This window comes from Salmo salar, chromosome ssa13, assembly GCF_905237065.1.
Source record: "Salmo salar chromosome ssa13, Ssal_v3.1, whole genome shotgun sequence".
Lineage (NCBI taxonomy): Eukaryota > Metazoa > Chordata > Actinopteri > Salmoniformes > Salmonidae > Salmo > Salmo salar.
This window is the reverse complement of record NC_059454.1, coordinates 13,446,633-13,464,637: the sequence shown is the minus strand read 5'-3', so window position 1 is coordinate 13,464,637 and position 18,005 is coordinate 13,446,633. Positions and strand designations below refer to the sequence as shown.

Below are 18,005 nucleotides of genomic sequence, written 5' to 3'. Positions count from 1 at the left end.
TCGTTTTAAGACAATAACAGCTTACAGATGGTAGGCAATTAAGGTCACAGTTATGACAACTTAGGAAACTAAAGAGGCCTTTCTACTGACTCTGAAAAACACCAAAAGGAAAGATGCCCAGGGTCCCTGCTCATCTGCGTGAACGTGCCTTAGGCATGCTGCAAGGAGGCATGAGGACTGCAGATGTGACCAGGGCAATAAATTGCAATGTCCGTACTGTGAGACGTCTAAGACAGCGCTACAGGGAGACAGAACGGACAGCTGATCGTCCTCACAGTGGCAGACCACGTGTAACAACAGCTGCACAGGATCGGTACATCCGAACATCACACCTTTGGGACAGGTACAGGATGGCAACAACAACTGCCGAGTTACACCAGGAACGCATAATCCCTCCATCAGTGCTCAGACTGTTCGCAATAGGATGAGAGAGGTTGGACTGAGGGCTTGTAGGCCTGTTGTAAGGCAGGTCCTCACCAGACATCACCGGCAACAACGTCGCCTATGGGCACAAACCCAATGTCACTGGACCAGACAGGACTGGCAAAAAGTGCTCTTCACTGACGAGTCACGGTTTTGTCTCACCAGGGGTGATGGTCAGTTTTGCATTTATTGTCGAGGGAATGAGCATTACACCGACGCCTGTACTCTGGAGCGGGATCAATTTGGAGGTGGAGGGTCCGTCATGGCCTGGGGCGATGTGTCACAGCATCATCGGACTGAGCTTGTCATTGCAGGCAATCTCAACGCTGTGCGTTACAGGGAAGACATCCTCCTCCCTCATGTGGTACCCTTCCTGCAGGCTCATCCTGACATGACCCTCCAACGTGACAATGCCACCAGCCAAACTGCTCGTTCTGTGCGTGATTTCCTGCAAGACAGGAATGTCAGTGTTCTGCCATAGCCAGCGAAGAGCCCGGATCTCAATCCCATTGAGCACGTCTAGGACCTGTTGGATTGGAGGGTGAGGGCTAGGGCCGTTCCCCCCAGAAATGTCCGGGAACTTGCAGGTGCCTTGGTGGAAGAGTGGGGTAACATCTCACAGCAAGAACGGGCAAATCTGGTGCAGTCCATGAGGAGGACATGCACTGCAGTACTTAATGCAGCTGGTGGCCACACCAGATACTGACTGTTACTTTTGATTTTTACCCCCCCCTTTGATCAGGGACATATTATTCAATTTCTGTTAGTCACATGTCTGTGGAACTTGTTCAGTTTATGTCTCAGTTGTTGAATCTTATGTTCATACAAATATTTACACATGTTAAGTTTACTGAAAATAAAACGCAGTTGAGAGTGTGAGGTTTCTTTTTTTCGTGAGTTTAGTACTAATACCTAATAAACAGTTAAGTGCAGAGTGGTGTTTATGTCAATGAGTAAAGATACCTGTATTCATCAAAGCTGCTTCGCTCTTTACCTCCTGAAGAAGAGACAATAGCAGTGGTTAGAGTATATAGGAACAGATTCCTATCAATGAAGGCATAGAGACCTAGTTAAGCCATGTAGGTGTAGCTCTGTGTTGAAGGAGGCTTTTAAACGGGTTAGAAAGAGCAGTTGTTTAAAACGCAAAATGGTGTCTGAAAAAAAAATAAAAACATCAGCATAAAACGGCTTTCAACTGAATTAACCTTAATTAAAAGGAACAAAACTCATTCCAGAGCGAGTGGTTGTAATCGTTTAAGATGCAGTAATAGAATTGATACATGAGAGGTATTGCATGGTGAAAACAAGAACACAAAGCAAGGCAGGACTTGTGTTTGGTGGAGAGGATGATGGTGATGAGGATAGCAAACAGAGATCATTCTTCTGTAGTGACAACCCACAACAACCTGAGATTGTATATGTGTGTGTGTGTGTGTGTGTGTGTGTGTGTGTGTGTGTGTGTGTGTGTGTGTGTGTGTGTGTGTGTGTGTGTGTGTGTGTGTGTGTGTGTGTGTGTGTGTGTGTGTGTTACAGGAACTCACCCAGCTCCAGGTTGCGGGTACGGGGGTTGCACTGCTTGTGGCCCTTGCAGCTGCGGAGCTCCATGAGTTGAACGTGGAGCTGGTTTAGAACGGTTCGGTCCAGCGTGTTCACAGCATTCATCAACTACACAGACAGACAGAGATAAAGAGAGAGAGAGAGACAGAGAGAGAGAGACAGAGAGGAATAATGCTGGTCTTCATAATATTTGCACATTAATTCATAAGACCATCTCCAGCTGTTATACAATAGATCGTTTTCAGTGTGCCATCTTGAAGACAGGGCTCTAACATGACTGTAATAGAATGTTATAGTGTCATGCATGTTAATGGGGCTCTAACATGACTGTTATAGAATGTTATAGTGTCATGTTAATGGGGCTCTAACATGACTGTTACATAATGTTGTAGTGTCATGTTAATGGGGTTCTAACATGACTGTTACAGAATGTTGTAGTGTCATGTTAATGGGGCTCTAACATGACTGTAATAGAATGTTATAGTGTCATGCATGTTAATGGGGCTCTAACATGACTGTTACAGAATGTTGTAGTGTCATGTTAATGGGGTTCTAACATGACTGTTATAGAATGTTGTAGTGTCATGTTAATGACGCTCTAACATGACTGTAATAGAATGTTATAGTGTCATGTTAATGGGGCTCTAACATGACTGTAATAGAATGTTATAGTGTCATGTTAATGGGGTTCTAACATGACTGTAATAGAATGTTATAGTGTCATGTTAATGGGGTTCTAACATGACTGTTATAGAATGTTGTAGTGTCTTGTTAATGGGGCTCTAACATGACTGTAATAGAATGTTATAGTGTCATGTTAATGGGGCTCTAACATGACTGTTATAGAATGTTGTAGTGTCATGTTAATGGGGTTCTAACATGACTGTTATAGAATGTTGTAGTGTCATGTTAATGGGGCTCTACCATGACTGTTATAGAATGTTGTAGTGTCATGTTAATGGGGTTCTAACATGACTGTTATAGAATGTTGTAGTGTCTTGTTAATGGGGCTCTAACATGACTGTTACAGAATGTTGTAGTGTCATGTTAATGGGGTTCTAACATGACTGTTATAGAATGTTGTAGTGTCATGTTAATGGGGTTCTAACATTGTTGTAGTGTCATGTTAATGGGGTTCTAACATGACTGTTATAGAATGTTGTAGTGTCATGTTAATGGGGTTCTAACATGACTGTTATAGAATGTTGTAGTGTCATGTTAATGGAGTTCTAACATGGCTGTTATAGAATGTTGTAGTGTCATGTTAATGGGGTTCTAACATGGCTGTTATAGAATGTTGTAGTGTCCCCATTAACATGACATTGGGGATATTTAAATAATGCTATGTAATTAGATGTCTAGAATCAGAACGATATTCTAAATGTATTACTCTGTTAAATACCATCTTTACAGAGGAGTGAGTGATAGCGGTGAGGAGGAGCACTGACCTGGTAGGGATCTGTGTTGAGGTCAAAGTACTCCAGGAAGCCAGTCGCAAACTCACAGAACAGGAAGTTGTGAGTTTCGTTGATGGTCCTCACGCACCAGTAGGTGTTGTTGTTGGCACTGGTGCAGGCACAGAATGGACCCACTGCAGAGAGAGAGAATAGTTGGTGCTAGTGTGTGTACGTGAGTGCTTGTGTGTGTGCGTGTGCGTGTGTGTACAGGGTCTTACTTGTCCAGAAGGGGGCGGTCTGCCAGTGCTGGTTATCGTGGGTGAAGCAGGTGAGACCAGGCATGCTACAGGTGTCGTTGTTCCTCAGACGTTTCAGCAGTTTCCTCATCTTCTTTCTCCTCTTCTGGTCCTTCAGCAGCCACGCCTTGTTATCCTGACCCTTCCTGATGACATCACACATGCGCGCACACACACACACATTACACAGTGACACAATGAAATAGTTACACATACATACATACATACATACATACATACATACATACATACATACATACATACATACATACATACATACATACATACATACATACATACATACATACATACATACATACATACATACATACATACAGTATATTGTAGATATACAATCATTACACATAGAGTTCATAAGAACACCCAGAGTTCACATCTCTTTCTTATAGGAAGGACACACATGATAAACATCACAAACCCAGTCCCTTACCTGAATGGGTGAATGCTGCTTCCTTTGTGCCTAAGCTTACTCTTGTACTTAGACTGGTAGCTGAAATACACACAGATATTCACGTTATCAGCATTTATGATAAATATCTGCAGGGAGAACCACAGGGGGTGTGAAGAAAAGCTATTTGAGTGGTAAAGTCACTGTAATGTAATGCTGGCGTTTAGTGTGTGGGTGTTGGTAAGAAATCAGTTGAGCAATGTAAACTGTGGATTGAGAAGAGGAGAGAAGAGGGGAGGAGATGAGAGGAGAGGGGAGGAGATGAGAGGGGAGGATAGGAAAGGAGAAGGGAGCAGAGGGGAGGGGAGAAGAGGGGAGGAGAGGGGAGAAAAGGAGAGGGGAGGGAAGGAGAGGGGAAAAGATGATAGGAGAGGAGAGAAGTGGGGAAGGGAGGGGAGGAGAGGAGAGGGGAAGAGAGGAGAGGAGAGGGAAAGAGAGGAGAGGAGAGGTGAAGAGAGGAGAGGGGAAGAGGGGAGAGGGGAGGAAAGGAGATGAGAGGGGAAGAGAGGAGAGGGGAGGGGGAGAGAGGAGAAGAGAGGAGAGGGGAGGAGAGGGGAAGAGAGAAGAGGAGAGGGGAAGAGAGGAGAAGAGAGGAGAAGAGAGGAGAGGAGAGGAGAGGAGAGGGGACGGGACGGGACGGGAGGAGATGTTCTCTCTTTACATGTAGCGAAGACAGTCACACTCCTCTGGGCGGGCCTTCTTCAGGTGACCCCTGACCTCTCTCAGGTTCTTGATCTTGGTCTGCAGGGTCTCAATCTGAGAGAGAGGCAGGACATTAGATTCGACAGAGAAATGTCACAACACAATGATGTGGTCCTCTACAGCCGAGTTGTTAGAGCATGGCGCTTGCAAAGCTAAGATAGTGGATTAGAGTCCCAGTACCACCCGTTCAACGAATTCATAATTACACAATCAATGATTTCATTAGCAGCTATTGATTGTCATTTCACAAATCCCTGTGAGCACTGAAGATCAACTGCATTGAGAAATAAAGCATAATTGTTTTGTGGTCATATGTGGGTTATGTGAGTGGCTGAGAAGACTGACCTCATGGTCTATATGGGTTATGTGAGTGGCTGAGAAGACTGGCCTCGTGGTCGATATGGGTTATGTGAGTGGCTGAGAAGACTGGCCTCGTGGTCTATATGGGTTATGTGAGTGGCTGAGAAGACTGGCCTCGTGGTCTATATGGGTTATGTGAGTGGCTGAGAAGACTGACCTACCTCATGGTCGATATGGGTTATGTGAGTGGCTGAGAAGACTGGCCTCGTGGTCGATATGGGTTATGTGAGTGGCTGAGAAGACTGACCTACCTCATGGTTGATATGGGTTATGTGAGTGGCTGAGAAGACTGACCTCATGGTCTATATGGGTTATGTGAGTGGCTGAGAAGACTGGCCTCGTGGTCTATATGGGTTATGTGAGTGGCTGAGAAGACTGGCCTCGTGGTCTATATGGGTTATGTGAGTGGCTGAGAAGACTGGCCTCGTGGTCTATATGGGTTATGTGAGTGGCTGAGAAGACTGACCTACCTCATGGTCGATATGGGTTATGTGAGTGGCTGAGAAGACTGGCCTCGTGGTCGATATGGGTTATGTGAGTGGCTGAGAAGACTGACCTACCTCATGGTCGATATGGGTTATGTGAGTGGCTGAGAAGACTGACCTCATGGTCTATATGGGTTATGTGTGTGGCTGAGAAGACTGGCCTCGTGGTCTATATGGGTTATGTGAGTGGCTGAGAAGACTGGCCTCGTGGTCTATATGGGTTATGTGAGTGGCTGAGAAGACTGACCTACCTCATGGTCGATATGGGTTATGTGAGTGGCTGAGAAGACTGGCCTCGTGGTCGATATGGGTTATGTGAGTGGCTGAGAAGACTGACCTACCTCATGGTCGATATGGGTTATGTGAGTGGCTGAGAAGCCTTGCCTCGTGGTCGATATGGGTTATGTGAGTGGCTGAGAAGACTGACCTCATGGTCTATATGGGTTATGTGAGTAGCTGAGAAGCCTTGCCTCGTGGTCGATATGGGTTATGTGAGTGGCTGAGAAGACTGACCTCATGGTCTATATGGATTATGTGAGTGGCTGAGAAGACTGGCCTCGTGGTCGATATGGGTTATGTGAGTGGCTGAGAAGACTGGCCTCGTGGTCGATATGGGTTATGTGAGTGGCTGAGAAGACTGACCTCATGGTCTATATGGGTTATGTGAGTGGCTGAGAAGACTGGCCTCGTGGTCTATATGGGTTATGTGAGTGGCTGAGAAGACTGGCCTCGTGGTCTATATGGGTTATGTGAGTGGCTGAGAAGACTGACCTACCTCATGGTCGATATGGATTATGTGAGTGGCTGAGAAGACTGGCCTCGTGGTCGATATGGGTTATGTGAGTGGCTGAGAAGACTGACCTCATGGTCTATATGGGTTATGTGAGTGGCTGAGAAGACTGGCCTCGTGGTCTATATGGGTTATGTGAGTGGCTGAGAAGACTGGCCTCGTGGTCTATATGGGTTATGTGAGTGGCTGAGAAGACTGGCCTCGTGGTCTATATGGGTTATGTGAGTGGCTGAGAAGACTGACCTACCTCATGGTCGATATGGGTTATGTGAGTGGCTGAGAAGACTGGCCTCGTGGTCGATATGGGTTATGTGAGTGGCTGAGAAGACTGACCTACCTCATGGTCGATATGGGTTATGTGAGTGGCTGAGAAGACTGACCTCATGGTCTATATGGGTTATGTGTGTGGCTGAGAAGACTGGCCTCGTGGTCTATATGGGTTATGTGAGTGGCTGAGAAGACTGGCCTCGTGGTCTATATGGGTTATGTGAGTGGCTGAGAAGACTGACCTACCTCATGGTCGATATGGGTTATGTGAGTGGCTGAGAAGACTGGCCTCGTGGTCGATATGGGTTATGTGAGTGGCTGAGAAGACTGACCTACCTCATGGTCGATATGGGTTATGTGAGTGGCTGAGAAGCCTTGCCTCGTGGTCGATATGGGTTATGTGAGTGGCTGAGAAGACTGACCTCATGGTCTATATGGGTTATGTGAGTAGCTGAGAAGCCTTGCCTCGTGGTCGATATGGGTTATGTGAGTGGCTGAGAAGACTGACCTCATGGTCTATATGGATTATGTGAGTGGCTGAGAAGACTGGCCTCGTGGTCGATATGGGTTATGTGAGTGGCTGAGAAGACTGGCCTCGTGGTCGATATGGGTTATGTGAGTGGCTGAGAAGACTGACCTCATGGTCTATATGGGTTATGTGAGTGGCTGAGAAGACTGGCCTCGTGGTCTATATGGGTTATGTGAGTGGCTGAGAAGACTGGCCTCGTGGTCTATATGGGTTATGTGAGTGGCTGAGAAGACTGACCTACCTCATGGTCGATATGGATTATGTGAGTGGCTGAGAAGACTGGCCTCGTGGTCGATATGGGTTATGTGAGTGGCTGAGAAGACTGACCTACCTCATGGTCGATATGGGTTATGTGAGTGGCTGAGAAGACTGGCCTCGTGGTCGATATGGGTTATGTGAGTGGCTGAGAAGACTGGCCTACCTCATGGTCGATATGGGTTATGTGAGTGGCTGAGAAGACTGGCCTCGTGGTTGATATGGGTTATGTGAGTGGCTGAGAAGACTGACCTACCTCATGGTCGATATGGGTTATGTGAGTGGCTGAGAAGCCTTGCCTCGTGGTCGATATGGGTTATGTGAGTGGCTGAGAAGACTGACCCATCGTCTATATGGGTTATGTGAGTGGCTGAGAAGCCTTGCCTCGTGGTCGATATGGGTTATGTGAGTGGCTGAGAAGACTGACCTCATGGTCTATATGGATTATGTGAGTGGCTGAGAAGACTGGCCTCGTGGTCGATATGGGTTATGTGAGTGGCTGAGAAGACTGGCCTCGTGGTCGATATGGGTTATGTGAGTGGCTGAGAAGACTGACCTCATGGTCGATATGGGTTATGTGAGTGGCTAAGAAGACTGGCCTCGTGGTCGATATGGGTTATGTGAGTGGCTGAGAAGACTGGCCTCGTGGTCGATATGGGTTATGTGAGTGGCTGAGAAGACTGACCTCATGGTCGATATGGGTTATGTGAGTGGCTAAGAAGACTGGCCTTGTGGTCGATATGGGTTATGTGAGTTGCTGAGAAGACTGGCCTCGTGGTCGATATGGGTTATGTGAGTGGCTGAGAAGACTGACCTCATGGTCGATATGGGTTATGTGAGTGGCTAAGAAGACTGGCCTACCTCATGGTCGATGTGGAGTTTGTGGTCCTTCCAGGCCTGCACAGACTTATAGATCCCTGTGTCACACTTCACTGTGTCATCGGCCAGGATGGAACACCTGAGGACAGGACACAGTGAGCATTTAGCCCAGTTAACAACACAATCATGTAGTATTAACAACACATTCAAACATGCAGTTTTAAAGCTGAAATATGTAACTTTAAGTTTAGTTTTTGCTTATTTTACTTTTGGTTTTGTACACCATCTTCAAACAGCTGAAAATACAAATTTGTGGGTATGGAAAATATATTTCACAGCAGTTTAAATGGTACAATAATGCTCTACATCACATGAGTCAAATTCGTTCCACAGAGGGCAGAGTGTCTGCAGGGTTTTGCTCCTCCCTTGTACTTGATTGATGAATCAAGGTCTCTAATTAGTAAGGAGCTCCCCTCACCTGGTTGTCTACAGCTTGTTATATATCATTGAAAGGAAAAACCGAGTACTTTTTATGTTAAGTTAGGTGAACTATTCGAATTTTAGCAACCAGGAAATGGCGGAGGGATTTCGGCATAGTACACCTTCAACACATTCAACATGCAGTACTAACACAGTACAAACACACCCACCCATCCACATAGAACCTCAACACACTCCCTGACCTGTGTGTGACTTTGATGTCAGAAGGTACTATAGCCAGACTGTTGCTGCTAGTCCTGGGACTGATGGTGAACCCCATGCCACTGAAGTCGTCCTCAGTGTCGTCGCGTGGCCCCGGGGCCCCAGCCTCGCTGAGGTTCCTGGGGGCCAGTACAGGCTGGTAGCCATCCCCCAAGTCTACAGCATACAGATCCCCTCCTATCTCCATCTCCACGGAGCGGGCAGAACGGTTACGGGCGTAGCTCTTGACGGCCTTCATCTCTGTCAGGAAGAGAGCAGGGTGAGTTAGTGGAGGGATTTCTACATAGTATTTAAGCCCCATCAGGTCCTATGAGACTGTAAAGGCACAATGTGCAGAAATCACAATGTGTAGAAATCATTTCCTGGTTGCCAACATTTTATCATGTTCACCTAATTTCATTTTATGTGACGAAAAAAACAAGGCATTGTGTAGAGCAGGGTTATTTAAATCCTACCCTAAGAGGTCTGGAGCCTGCAGGTTTTCTGTTCTACCTGATAATTAATTGCACCCACCCGGTGTCCCAGGTCTAAATCAGTCCCTTATTAGAGGGGAAGAATGCAACAAACTAACTGTGCAACTGGCTTCGATGTCCGGATTAGAATTTGAGGGGTGTAGAGAAACATTGTACAATCTCTACGCCCCCAAATTCAAATCCGGACATCGAAGCCAGTTCCACAGTTAGTTTGTTTCATTGTTCCCCTTTTCAAAAAACAAAAATATTGTATTTTCAGCTGTTTGAAACTGGTGTGCAAAACCGAAAATAAAAAAGACAGAAAATATTAACTTCAGCACAGGATGCATAGAAATAGAGCACGTAGAATGAATCTACCGCTTATCAGACTTACTTTCAATGAGAATCAGAGATCTACAACTCACATTTCTCCCACAGTTACATACTGAACCTTTAAATTATAGCTGTGAGTGAAGTTGTCATTGTCTCCACAGGGTGTCTCCCACATACCACATCAGTGATGAGACGTGAGCTACACTGCATTCATGCAAGGTTGAGTGAGGAACATTTTGTAAAGCAGAATTTAGTGTGCTTGCATGAGAAGTGCGTGATCAGAGGGTTTGTGTACAGTATGAGTGTCAGAAGTGATCAGAGTGTTTGTGTACTGTACAGTATGAGTGTCAGAAGTGATCAGAGTGTTTGTGTACTGTACAGTATGAGTGTCAGAAGTGATCAGAGTGTTTGTGTACAGTATGAGCGTCAGAAGTGATCAGAGTGTTTGTGTACTGTACAGTATGAGCGTCAGAAGTGATCAGAGTGTTTGTGTACTGTACAGTATGAGTGTCAGAAGTGATCAGAGGGTTTGTGTACAGTATGAGTGTCAGAAGTGATCAGAGGGTTTGTGTACTGTACAGTATGAGTGTCAGAAGTGATCAGAGTGTTTGTGTACTGTACAGTATGAGCGTCAGAAGTGATCAGAGTGTTTGTGTACAGTATGAGTGTCAGAAGTGATCAGAGTGTTTGTGTACTGTACAGTATGAGCGTCAGAAGTGATCAGAGTGTTTGTGTACAGTATGAGTGTCGGAAGTGATCAGAGTGTTTGTGTACTGTACAGTATGAGTGTCAGAAGTGATCAGAGTGTTTGTGTACTGTACAGTATGAGTGTCAGAAGTGATCAGAGTGTTTGTGTACTGTACAGTATGAGTGTCAGAAGTGATCAGAGTGTTTGTGTACAGTATGAGTGTCAGAAGTGATCAGAGTGTTTGTGTACAGTATGAGTGTCAGAAGTGATCAGAGGGTTTGTGTACAGTATGAGTGTCAGAAGTGATCAGAGGGTTTGTGTACAGTATGAGCGTCAGAAGTGATCAGAGTGTTTGTGTACAGTATGAGTGTCAGAAGTGATCAGAGGGTTTGTGTACTGTACAGTATGAGTGTCAGAAGTGATCAGAGGGTTTGTGTACAGTATGAGTGTCAGAAGTGATCAGAGGGTTTGTGTACAGTACAGTATGAGTGTCAGAAGTGATCAGAGGGTTTGTGTACAGTATGAGTGTCAGAAGTGATCAGAGTGTTTGTGTACAGTATGAGTGTCAGAAGTGATCAGAGTGTTTGTGTACAGTATGAGTGTCAGAAGTGATCAGAGTGTTTGTGTACTGTACAGTATGAGTGTCAGAAGTGATCAGAGTGTTTGTGTACTGTACAGTATGAGTGTCAGAAGTGATCAGAGTGTTTGTGTACAGTATGAGTGTCAGAAGTGATCAGAGTGTTTGTGTACAGTATGAGTGTCAGAAGTGATCAGAGTGTTTGTGTACTGTACAGTATGAGTGTCAGAAGTGATCAGAGGGTTTGTGTACAGTATGAGTGTCAGAAGTGATCAGAGGGTTTGTGTACAGTATGAGTGTCAGAAGTGATCAGAGGGTTTGTGTACTGTATGAGTGTCAGAAGTGATCAGAGGGTTTGTGTACAGTATGAGTGTCGGAAGTGATCAGAGGGTTTGTGTACAGTATGAGTGTCAGAAGTGATCAGAGGGTTTGTGTACTGTACAGTATGAGTGTCGGAAGTGATCAGAGTGTTTGTGTACTGTACAGTATGAGTGTCAGAAGTGATCAGAGGGTTTGTGTACAGTATGAGTGTCAGAAGTGATCAGAGGGTTTGTGTACTGTATGAGTGTCAGAAGTGATCAGAGGGTTTGTGTACAGTATGAGTGTCAGAAGTGATCAGAGGGTTTGTGTACAGTATGAGCGTCAGAAGTGATCAGTGTTTGTGTACAGTATGAGTGTCAGAAGTGATCAGAGGGTTTGTGTACTGTACAGTATGAGTGTCAGAAGTGATCAGAGGGTTTGTGTACAGTATGAGTGTCAGAAGTGATCAGAGGGTTTGTGTACAGTATGAGTGTCAGAAGTGATCAGAGTGTTTGTGTACTGTACAGTATGAGTGTCAGAAGTGATCAGAGGGTTTGTGTACAGTACAGTATGAGTGTCAGAAGTGATCAGAGTGTTTGTGTACTGTACAGTATGAGTGTCAGAAGTGATCAGAGTGTTTGTGTACTGTACAGTATGAGTGTCAGAAGTGATCAGAGTGTTTGTGTACAGTATGAGTGTCAGAAGTGATCAGAGTGTTTGTGTACTGTACAGTATGAGTGTCAGAAGTGATCAGAGTGTTTGTGTACAGTATGAGTGAATGTGAGAGTGAAAAATATGTGCCACATTCCACCTACTCTTCTTGGAAAGCAACTTTTTCTTCTTGAAGGCACTGAGTCTGAAGCTAGAGAACTGGTCACAATTGCAGCCTTCGGGCTCTGCGTTGCGCTCTGCGTTGTGCTCTGCTTTGCGCTGGGGGTAAAATCGGGACCTGATGTTGGCAGGGCCCTCCTTCCGTTCTGCAGACATGCTGGCCATGCCCTTACACTTATACAGCCTCAGTTTCCCTGTAGCATCATCAACACACTGCCACTTCTACAGGGAGAGATGAGAGGGGGACAGGGGTTAACACTGAGAAAAAAACATTGTGTATTTTTAAATGCACACACGCACGCACACACACACACACAAACACACATGCCAGCACACACAGGCACACAGACACAAACAGGCACAATCATAATTAACACCTTATTTGTACCTTCTGACTATGTTCATTACAGTAAAATGATATTTTCATCTGATTGGAACACCATGCTTCTCCAGGTGAAATTACTCGCTGGTGGAAACAAGCGTCGCCATGCAGATGCAAATTAACTTCCACTACCCTGTCTGTGATGTTGCTTCAAATGCAATTAACAGGCGATGACAAACCATGGAGGAGAGGAGAGAGGAGAGAGGAGAGGTGAGAGGTGAGAGGAGAGAGGTGAGAGGAGAGAGGAGAGAGGAGAGAGGAGAGAGGAGAGGAGAGGAGAGGAGAGGAGAGGAGAGGAGAGGAGAGGAGAGGAGAGGGGGGAGGAGACGGCAGGAGACGGCAGGAGGGGAGAGGAGAGGAGAGGAGAGGAGAGGAGAGGAGAGGAGAGGAGAGGAGAGGAGAGGAGAGGAGAGGAGAGGAGAGGAGAGGAGAGAGGAGAGGAGAGGAGAGGAGAGGAGAGGAGAGGAGAGGAGAGGGGAGGAGGGGACAGGAGGGGAGAGGAGAGGAGAGGAGTAGAGGGGCAAAGGGAGAAGAGATGAGAGGAGGGGCGAGGGGAGAAAAGAGGAGAAGAGAGGAGGGGAGGGGAGGAGGGGAGAGGAGGAGAGAAGACGGGAGAGGAGGAGGAAGAGCAGTGCGTAGAGGAGAAGAGAAGAGAGGAGAGGAGATGAGGGGCAAAGGGAGAAGAAATGAGAGGAGGGGCGAGGGGAGAAGAGAGGAGAGGAGAGGCATGGGGAGAGGAGAGACCCTCTAATGAAGTGTTTGACTCTTCCCCTTCTCATTTCTGCTCCCACACAATCCCGCTACGTCATAATTAATAGGCAGATACAGTACTGTAGTGTAAACAGACAGAGCACAGAGCAAGACTGCTGCAGTCTTACAATTATACAGATTCTGTTGACACTTTCTCTGTCATGTGTTTTTTAATTAACATATTTGATGTCAGATGGAGAAAAAAGAGTACAGGTGTCAGAGGAAATCCATCAGGATTCAAGAGAGAAAGATACTGACAGAGGAAATCCATCAGGATCCAAGAGAGAAAGTTACTGACAGAGGAAATCCATCAGGATCCAAGAGAGAAAGTTACTGACAGAGGAAATCCATCAGGATCCAAGAGAGAACGTTACTAACAGAGGAAATCCATCAGGATCCAAGAGTAAGTTACTGACAGAGGAAATCCATCAGGATCCAAGAGAGAAAGTTACTGACAGAGGAAATCCATCAGGATCCAAGAGTAAGTTACTGACAGAGGAAATCCATCAGGATCCAAGAGAGAAAGTTACTGACAGAGGAAATCCATCAGGATCCAAGAGAGAAAGTTACTGACAGATGAAATCCATCAGGATCCAAGAGAGAACGTTACTGACAGAGGAAATCCATCAGGATCCAAGAGAGAAAGTTACTGACAGAGGAAATCCACCAGGATCCAAGAGTAAGTTACTGACAGAGGAAATCCACCAGGATCCAAGAGAGAAAGTTACTGACAGAGGAAATCCACCAGGATCCAAGAGAAAGTTACTGACAGAGGAAATCCACCAGGATCCAAGAGAAAGTTACTGACAGAGGAAATCCACCAGGATCCAAGAGAAAGTTACTGACAGAGGAAATCCACCAGGATCCAAGAGAGAAAGTTACTGACAGGAAATCCATCAGGATCCAAGAGGGGAGGCTCTCTTGTTCAGATATTGGTAAGTGGAAAAGTTACTGACAGAGGAAATCCATCAGGATCCAAGAGAGAAAGTTACTGACAGAGGAAATCCATCAGGATCCAAGAGAGAAAGTTACTGACAGAGGAAATCCATCAGGATCCAAGAGAGAAAGTTACTAACAGAGGAAATCCATCAGGATCCAAGAGAGAAAGTTACTGACAGATGAAATCCATCAGGATCCAAGAGAGAACGTTACTGCCAGATGAAATCCATCAGGATCCAAGAGAGAAAGTTACTGACAGAGGAAATCCATCAGGATCCAAGAGAGAAAGTTACTGACAGATGAAATCCATCAGGATCCAAGAGAGAACGTTACTAACAGAGGAAATCCATCAGGATCCAAGAGAGAAAGTTACTGACAGAGGAAATCCATCAGGATAAAAATAAGAGAAAGTTACTGACAGAGGAAATCCATCAGGATCCAAGAGAGAAAGTTACTGACAGAGGAAATCCACCAGGATCCAAGAGAGAAAGTTACTGACATAGGAAATCCATCAGGATCCAAGAGAGAAAGTTACTGACAGAGGAAATCCATCAGGATCCAAGAGAGAAAGTTACTGACAGAGGAAATCCATCAGGATCCAAGAGAGAAAGTTACTGACAGTGAAAAATGCCTTTAGAGACAGGAACAAAAAGCTGAGAGAGAGAGGGAGATTGCTTGGTTGGATTCAGAGATCCCTTGGGGACTCTACTATTCAATGGTCAATCTTGTTAAGAAATATCTGAGTTCTTAAAGTTGCAGGTGTGTTTGATTTGACAGCTAGAGAACTGTCACACTCTCTCCCCCACTGTCCTTCATTAGGTAAGATGGGATGGAGTGTGTCTGTGCGTGTCCTGGGGGACAGAGCTATTGCAACAGACCTCACTCAAAGCCTAATCACCTGAAACACAGCTGTTTGGTTTCAAAGCCTGGTCGTCCTGAGAGATAAAAGCACCTCAGTAAGTCATGTCTATCCTGTCTAAACCCACAGTGAGAAACCAACCTGCAGGGGATTCTCCTCTCCTCTCCTCTCCTCTCCTCTCCTCTCCTCTCCTCTCCTCTCCTCTCCTCTCCTCTCCTCTCCTCTCCTCTCCTCTCCTCTCCTCTCCTCTCCTCTCCTCTCCTCTCCTCTCCTCTCCTCTCCTCTCCTCTCCTCTCCTCTCCTCTCCTCTCCACCAGAACAGAACACAGCAGCTCATTCTCTTTTTATAGCAGCAGGTGATCAAGAGGGTACAGAGCCTTTTTAATTAGATTCTCAGACACACCAATTTACTGCACTTTACTTATAAAAGTGAGATGCAAAGATGAGAGACGGATGGAGTGACTAATCAAGTGTTGTATTTTCAGTGTTGGCTGTTATGCTTGTACATTTGCTTCAGGGGCGAACATTCATCTACCGTAATTTCCGGACTATTGAGCGCACCTGAATATAAGCCGCACCAACTGAATTTAAAAAAAAGTATTATTTTGAACATAAATAAGCCGCACATGTCTATAAGCCGCAGGTGCCTACCGATACATTGAAACAAATGAACTTTACAAAGGCTTTAACGAAACACGGCTTGTAGCAAAAATAAATAGGCTTTAACGAAACACGGCTTGTAACAAAAATAAATAGGCTTTAATGAAACACGGCTTGTAACAAAAATAAATAGGCTTTAACGAAACACGGCTTGTAACAAAAAATAAAAAATTAGCAGTAAACAGTAGCCTACCAAGAAAGTCATTGGTCACTATCTTCCTCCTCCTGTGCACTGAAACCACTGAAGTCATCTCCTTTCAAAAAAAATTGATAGCGGGAAAAATCCATATATTAGCCGCGTCATTGTTTAAGCCGCGAGGTTCAAAGCGTGGGAAAAAAGTTGCGGCTTATAGTCCGGAAATTACGGTAATTTTGTGCAACTGTGAATTTGATTGTTAATTGAAGTATGACTGTGTGTGTGCGTGCGTGTGTGCATGCTTGATTTTCTGTGTGGGTGTGTGTATATGTGGGAGTGTTTGTGTTTGGGTCTTCCTGGCTGCCTACCTGTCCCAGCTGTTGGCAGGGTGTCTGGTACTCTGTTCTCTGACACAGGTCCTTGACCCGCTGGTACTTAGGCAGGAAGTTCTCCTCCTGGGCCACGTCCTTCCCTGAAGACGCATCACGCATGTGGAGCAACTTCCTGTGGACACACACACACACACACACACACACACACACACGAACCAAACACACAGTCATGGAACTATACACCAGGTTGTTAGGGTCCTGCATGCTGATTAGCAGTGACAATGTATCCCATAAACCACAGCTTCTCAGGCATTATCACTTACATGATGCAGCTAATGACATTAGCAGAGGTTGCATTGCCAGATATGGGTTTGATATCAAGTATCTGTTGGGTAATATTAAGGCAAGAAAGACATGAAATAATGAGGCATTGAGCACTGTGACCTCTCTACTTCATCTCCCACCACACACTCAGCTGAATGTAACCAGATGATGTAATGAGCACACAGACAGAGACATGAATAAATAGACTGCGATATCGTTATGTAAAACAGTGGCTGGTCCAGCGGTAATGCCGCAGCCTCCACCAAACGTACTGTATCTAAGATGTCGGCATAGGTTCAAATCCAGCCTGCTGCCCTGTCCCCATTGTCATTGACACAATCTCTCTTCAATAATGTCAGAAAATACCCTTAAAAATATATAAAAAAACTGAAGAAACAGTGAGATGATATCCTGTGACTCACCCTCTTTCCACCAGGAACGAGTCTCTCCACACCTTCCCCTTCTTATTCACCTGGAACCTGACAACCAGGAGTGATAAAGACAGACCCATCAGCCGTCTCCTTCATTGACCAGGTACTACAGTCAGAACACCATGTAACGCTTGAGGAAATTAGAATTCCTACACTCCGTAGAGCGACAGCCTCCAGTGATGATAAAATGCAACAGGTAGTGAGGGAGATGAAAAAAAAGCCCTGGGTCAATCTGAGAGGAAAAACAATCGATAGCACACTTCAGGTGTTCTTATGGATGAGGACATGAAAAAATAAAGTGATCGAACGTAGAAGAAAAATAAAATGGAATAAATGGGTCTCTTCCCTGAGTACTCTGACCTTCTCCTGGCCTGCTGCTCAGATATGAGTTATTGATCCATCGGCCTACAGTGCTGCTCCCTCTCTCCCCCTTTCTCTCTCCCTCTCTCCTCCCTGCCCCTTTCTCTCTCTCTGTCTCTCTCGCTCTCTCTCCTCCTCCCAGCACAGCTCTGCTCTCCTCCATCCCACCCCTCGACCTCCTCTCTTCCCCACAGCCTCTCCGTCTATCCCCACAGCCTCCATCTATCCCCACAGCCTCTCCGTCTATCCCCACAGCCTCCATCTATCCACACAGCCTCTCCTTCTATCCCCACAGCCTCTCTGTCTATCCCCACAGCCTCCCATCAGGCCAGCCAGCTAGCCTCCCCTGCCTGCGGAACAATTTCACAGCTATCTCTCTCTGATTGCAGCTGGGAAAGAGAAGAGAATCCCCCAACACACACACACACCCACACCCACACCCACACCCACACACACACCCCTCCTTCCCCAATTTCATTCTCCTGACAGACAGACAGACAGACAGACAGACAGACAGGCAGGCAGGCAGGCAGGCAGGCAGGCAGGCAGGCAGGCAGGCAGGCAGGCAGGCAGGCAGGCAGGCAGGCAGGCAGGCAGGCA

General features: G+C 45.9%; 1 protein-coding gene across 8 annotated transcripts in view; it reads right to left on the bottom strand.

Moving 5' to 3' along the window:
• Positions 1 to 18,005, bottom strand: part of LOC106566486 (extracellular sulfatase Sulf-2) — a 283,200-nt gene that overhangs the window by 6,927 nt on the left and 258,268 nt on the right. For 4 of the 8 annotated variants that reach the window (XM_045692954.1, XM_045692955.1, XM_045692956.1 and 1 more), the window contains 10 exons: positions 17,037 to 17,093; positions 16,327 to 16,462; positions 12,217 to 12,454; positions 9,000 to 9,291; positions 8,392 to 8,488; positions 4,804 to 4,898; positions 4,125 to 4,184; positions 3,656 to 3,819; positions 3,429 to 3,571; positions 1,965 to 2,088 (listed from right to left, as the gene is read on the bottom strand). In XM_045692954.1, the coding sequence (XP_045548910.1) occupies positions 1,965 to 2,088; positions 3,429 to 3,571; positions 3,656 to 3,819; positions 4,125 to 4,184; positions 4,804 to 4,898; positions 8,392 to 8,488; positions 9,000 to 9,291; positions 12,217 to 12,454; positions 16,327 to 16,462; positions 17,037 to 17,093 (1,406 nt within the window). Of the gene's footprint in view, positions 1 to 1,386; positions 1,421 to 1,964; positions 2,089 to 3,428; positions 3,572 to 3,655; positions 3,820 to 4,124; positions 4,185 to 4,803; positions 4,899 to 8,391; positions 8,489 to 8,999; positions 9,292 to 12,216; positions 12,455 to 16,326; positions 16,463 to 17,036; positions 17,094 to 18,005 lie in introns of all 8 variants that reach the window. The other 4 variants (XM_045692960.1, XM_045692959.1, XM_045692958.1 and 1 more) reach the window with 2 other exon arrangements.